The sequence below is a fragment of the Atta cephalotes genome, assembly GCF_000143395.1.
Source record: "Atta cephalotes unplaced genomic scaffold scaffold00058, whole genome shotgun sequence".
In the NCBI taxonomy this organism is placed as follows: domain Eukaryota; kingdom Metazoa; phylum Arthropoda; class Insecta; order Hymenoptera; family Formicidae; genus Atta; species Atta cephalotes.
In genome coordinates this window covers 417,256-422,425 of record NW_012130122.1, presented here as the reverse complement: position 1 = coordinate 422,425, position 5,170 = coordinate 417,256, and the positions used below count along the sequence as shown (strand labels likewise).

The 5,170-nt window shown below is 33.1% G+C and overlaps 1 protein-coding gene across 1 annotated transcript; it reads left to right on the top strand.

Moving 5' to 3' along the window:
* Positions 1-1,848: 1,848 nt before the first annotated feature.
* LOC105623459 (ras-like GTP-binding protein Rho1) lies at positions 1,849-3,307 on the top strand. Its single transcript, XM_012204851.1, has 3 exons — positions 1,849-2,004; positions 2,091-2,474; positions 2,689-3,307. The coding sequence occupies exons 1-3, from the start codon at positions 1,849-1,851 to the stop codon at positions 2,725-2,727; spliced, it is 579 nt and encodes a 192-aa protein (XP_012060241.1). The 3' UTR covers positions 2,728-3,307.
* The last annotated feature ends 1,863 nt before the right edge of the window (positions 3,308-5,170 follow it).

The window sequence follows — 5,170 nt, the reverse complement described above, 5'->3', positions numbered from 1 at the left end:
TTTAATTAATAAACAAGAACATATATATATATATATATATATATATATATATATATACATATATATATTTATGAAATTTATATATGAAAATATATATGCATTTATTAATATGTGTTGTATGATATACATACGTTTATATCGCAGCTTCTTTTACCTATATCTAACATATAAAATGTCCACTTAAAACAGACGCTGAAAGAATAATTAAAAATATGATGGAAATCATCGTGGGCCTATGCATCGGATTGCCAAGCAAACCGATGTTTTATCAATATCAGGTACGATCCAGTCAGTATCCTTTAAGACTTCAATCCTCATAGGTCCCGCTTTTTCATAGCGCGATCGAGTAGATTACAGGACTTTAGAACATATCTCTCTTGTTACTTATTTCGTAAATAGTAATATTGATAACATAAATAAAATAGTAAAGCAGTTAAAGGACATTTTTATTCTCTCAAAAGGAAGAGATCGTCTTCTATGAGTTTGGCTTGTGTGAAGTAAAGAGATTGATAAAATCGAGGAAAAAGCAAAGAACAAAATTATAATCTGCGAAGTTTGAGACATATTTTATTACGCTCTGAAAAGAAGATAATGCGAGTAATGTACATAATGCGAGTTACACAGTCTCACGAAGATTTATCCTAATTTTCTTCTTCCTAACTCTATCCTGAAGAATGCTTCTTAGTCTTATCACTCCTTTCGTATTTAATTGTATTACATATTATTCATAGTATTACACGCTTTCGATTACAAATATTTGCTCTGCTCCTCTCTAATTGTAATAAGTAACTGACGCTGTATAAGGGAAGCAAGTTTACTAATGTAATCAATCAGTGATTCTTAATTTTTTCCTGCTATCTCTTGCATCGATATATTGTTTTTCGTAATATGATTCCATAATATGTATGCCACAAATTTTTCACTCCGCATGCTTTTAAACGGTCTGGTAGTTTCCTGTATAATATCGCAATTGTAGTTGATTGAAATTCTTTATCGATATCAATTTGGTGTTACCTCTTAGGTTGTAAGATATTCCAAATTGTATATGTTGACACGTCAAGTACACGTCTGAAAGATTGAATTTGCAGAGTAATTTTTTGCACTTAACAAGCAGGTTATTTGTTGTATAGATAATGTTAGTAAGAAAGTCTATTTTGTCCGATTACTTCATACGTAGGATGGAAACAGTTTGAAAATATGTGTACTTCGTACAAATGAGTCACAATTAGCGAGAAACGCGATAAAAGCATAACTAACGAACGTTATCGCATTGAACACAATATGATTGCGAAATTAAATTGTAAAAAAAAATTCTATCTGTAAAGTAGTAAGTTATTATTGGTGGAGGATCGCCCATTTTTTTTGGCAATTATAAAAATATATAAGATGTCTCTCGAGATTTCACCATTTTTCATTTTGTGTGAGGCACACATTATCTCCCCCTTTATGCAGATAAAACTACATTGATAAATTGATAATAATGAATTAGTCGTTTAAGATAAAATTAATCTATATATATTGTCAAGTTCTTTTTTATATGTATGTATATATTATTATGTACATTCTATATACAATAATATAATGATACAGAGGAGAGAGGATTTGACGATTTTAGCACATTAAAATTTTGGTATCATTTGATCGCAATTGTGAAAGTTATTACTAATTTGTAATAAATGTACCATATCATACATTCCGCTTTTCGTATCAATCAATATTCTCATACATTTCTGAATAGTGAATAAATGTTCTAAATGAACAGTATCAAACTATACATATCATCGTGATGATTTTTCTATTTCACTATCACTATACATACCACGTATACTCTTTTGTATTTTAGGATTCATGGCAGCCATTAGAAAGAAGTTGGTTATTGTAGGCGATGGTGCTTGTGGTAAAACATGTCTTCTCATAGTGTTCAGCAAAGACCAGTTTCCTGAGGTGTATGTACCCACAGTATTCGAGAACTATGTCGCCGATATCGAAGTGGATGGCAAACAAGTGCGTCTCGTTTTAAAATATTTTCCTTCGTCAAAAGATCTGCTAAAAATTCCTCTTTTAACAACCTTCTTGCTTCTTCAAAACAGGTGGAACTGGCTCTTTGGGACACAGCTGGACAAGAAGATTACGACAGGTTGCGTCCGTTGTCGTATCCGGACACGGATGTTATCCTAATGTGCTTCTCCATCGATAGTCCCGATTCCTTGGAGAACATTCCCGAGAAGTGGACACCAGAGGTGAAGCACTTCTGCCCAAACGTGCCCATTATCCTTGTTGGAAACAAAAAAGACTTGCGCAATGATCCTAACACCATCAAGGAGCTCGGTAAGATGAAACAAGAGCCAGTTAAGCCTGAAGAGGGTAGGGCCATGGCGGAGAAAATCAATGCTTTCGCCTACCTTGAGTGTTCTGCCAAAAGCAAGGAAGGTGTAAGGGAAGTTTTCGAAACGGCAACTCGAGCTGCATTACAAGTATGTTTCAATTACCTATTCTAATAGTAATTACTAAAAAAAAATAAGACAATCAAATCATTAAGTTGGGAATTATGAAAAGATACATTCAAATTTCAAGAAATATTCAGCAATATATATATATATATATATTATTTTTTTTTAATATTATGACATTGGTTAATATTTATTATCGTTGTTAATACATACTAATGCAAATATTTTGAAATCTTAGGTAAAGAAGAAGAAGAGGGGAAGATGTAGGCTTCTTTAAGATGTTGTGACAAGTGAGCCCGTGTTACGGGCAAAATTATGGAATTGCGGAACTAGCTGCAAGAAGCTAGTCATAATACCGCAGATCCCCAGCGGAAACCATATAACATCTTACCTTTAATTATTTTACATAATAAAACAAGTCTACAGCAGCAAAAAATTAGTAAAACAAAAAAGAAGGTGCAACTGCGTCGACAAATACATATATACCTAATGTTGTAAACTGTCAATGAAACTGAAAGGACTCGAGAAATACTAAGTAAATTCAATACAAGTATACTTATAATCTTACGGAAAACTATAATGTACATTGTAATGACTATATTGATTGTGTAATGTTTAACAGTAATGAATTGTGCTTCGAGTTTAAATGATTAAAACAAAAAATGATTGTCATACCAACAACTATCTACATTTTACGGTACACAATTATCTTTATCATTGTAGTAATTATTACTATTATTATTACTGTCTCATTATTAATATAATTAATATTATTATAATTATTATATGCATTCTATATCTTTGTTTTTTAATCGTAGTGTCTCTTTATTTTGGTAATAAACAAAATGAAAGAAAAATTTTTGAGCGAATTGAGATAGAATATCAATAAATTAGAATATCAAAATATGAATATGCAAAACATGCGAAATACAGTCAAAGAGTAATAAGACTCAGAGAAACAATTCGAGAGAACTTTAAATCTTGCATCTTGCTTTTTTATTAAAAATCGTCATATTTTTGCGACTCTTGAATGGTGAAAAGAAAGTAAACGGACATTTATTATTATAAACGCGCATAGATAGATCAGCAGTTCACTTGGACTTTTAGATTAACTGTGTGTATTATTATATTTTATTATTATTATTATTATTATTACCTTATTATAATTATTGTACGATGACACTAACATAACGGATATTATAACAGCGACTACATTTATATTTATGTATTTCGGGGAACGCGTTCTTTGTGTCTGACCAAGCCATGACTGAACTTATGTTTGCGCTTTTTTATACACATACATACGCCATCGATATCTTTAGCGTATGATATACTAAACTCGGAGATTATCGGTCGCGCACGGCGACGCCATATATATCTCGCTTTGATTTTGTGTGCCACAATTGTAGAGCCGAGCTGCTTCGCAAAATTTACACCAATGTTCGATTTGTTTCACCATTTAAGCTCTTCCCGTTTCGCTTGTGCTGTCGTTTACGCCGAGATGAAAAGAGAAAGAATGATGCTACACTTGTCTTCTATAGATCCGTCTAATCTGTAAGATTATTGTAATGAAAAAATTGTCTCTTACAAAGATGATGTTGAATTAACGGCCGCGTAACGCGATGCCTCTCTCGGTCGTTAATTCAATGAGCTCGACTGCGGAATTGTGTTCACTAAGTTCTCTCCTCGTTTCTCTTAGCGAATAGTAGATCTTGTTATTACACAGTACGCTTTTACGGAATTTCTCCAAGACATCCGAAGGAAAAAGAAGCTTAGCGACACTTACTTAAGATACTTCTGCCACGAGCAAAGGCGCACACGACGGATTCGTAGAAAGCAAAGAAAAAGGAAGGAAGACGGAGAAAGAAAGTGAGAAAGAGAGATGACGATAGAATGGAAGGTGTATATTAAGCAATTGAATTTGTCCGAATTAATGAGTGCTTTGGGAAATACGTGTCGAATACACGCACCACTTTACAGGTCGCGCGTCGCTGCGAAGCTCGAAAGTATTCTTTTTATATTGAGTTTCGTGGTATATAGACGTATGTATACATATATATATATATATATATATATATATATATATTATATATATACATCTATATATACGTACATACGTATATTGTATCAATTACGCACCGAGATTGTGTATATACATATATGATATAAATTCTACCACATTATCACGATAAACATACGCGCGTCAAGATTCAAATATCGTTTTTCCAGAGCACACACACACACATATTTACACACCAACTTCATATTTCCGTCGTAGCAGAGAAAGAAAACAATAAGCAAAAATTAACGAGAACTGGCTTGATCATCTAGGAAGATCTTTTAATACTGTCACATGAAATTCAACGCATGTTCGATGTGAGCGAGCCGTTCTTTTTGACGAGCTAACACTAAGAGAAGAAAAGAAGATATGCATGCATCTCTTACGTCCGCACAAATGCAAATACACACACATACAGGCACACGGAGTACTTTTTCCTCCGTAAATCTCAAGATTACCTTATCGATAAAAGGCGATCTTACGTGATCGTCGTAAGCTAATCTTTTTCATAAATAGAAATATTTTGAGACTTGTGTTTAACTGATTTGTACGAGAAGAAAAACCCAAGAAATAAGAGAAGTATCAGCAGTTTTTTTCCGTGGTGTGTGTGTGTGTGTGTGTGTGTGTGTGTGTGTGTGTGTGTGTGTGTGTGTGTGTGTGT

Bases quoted from the DNA above. Each gene is read 5' to 3' on its own strand.
- LOC105623459 (XM_012204851.1), top strand. From the start codon at position 1,849: ATGGCAGCCATTAGAAAGAAGTTGGTTATTGTAGGCGATGGTGCTTGT. The intron at 2,005-2,090 runs GTGCGTCTCGTT...TCTTCAAAACAG, and splicing joins TCGAAGTGGATGGCAAACAA to GTGGAACTGGCTCTTTGGGA. The intron at 2,475-2,688 runs GTATGTTTCAAT...TTGAAATCTTAG, and splicing joins CAACTCGAGCTGCATTACAA to GTAAAGAAGAAGAAGAGGGG.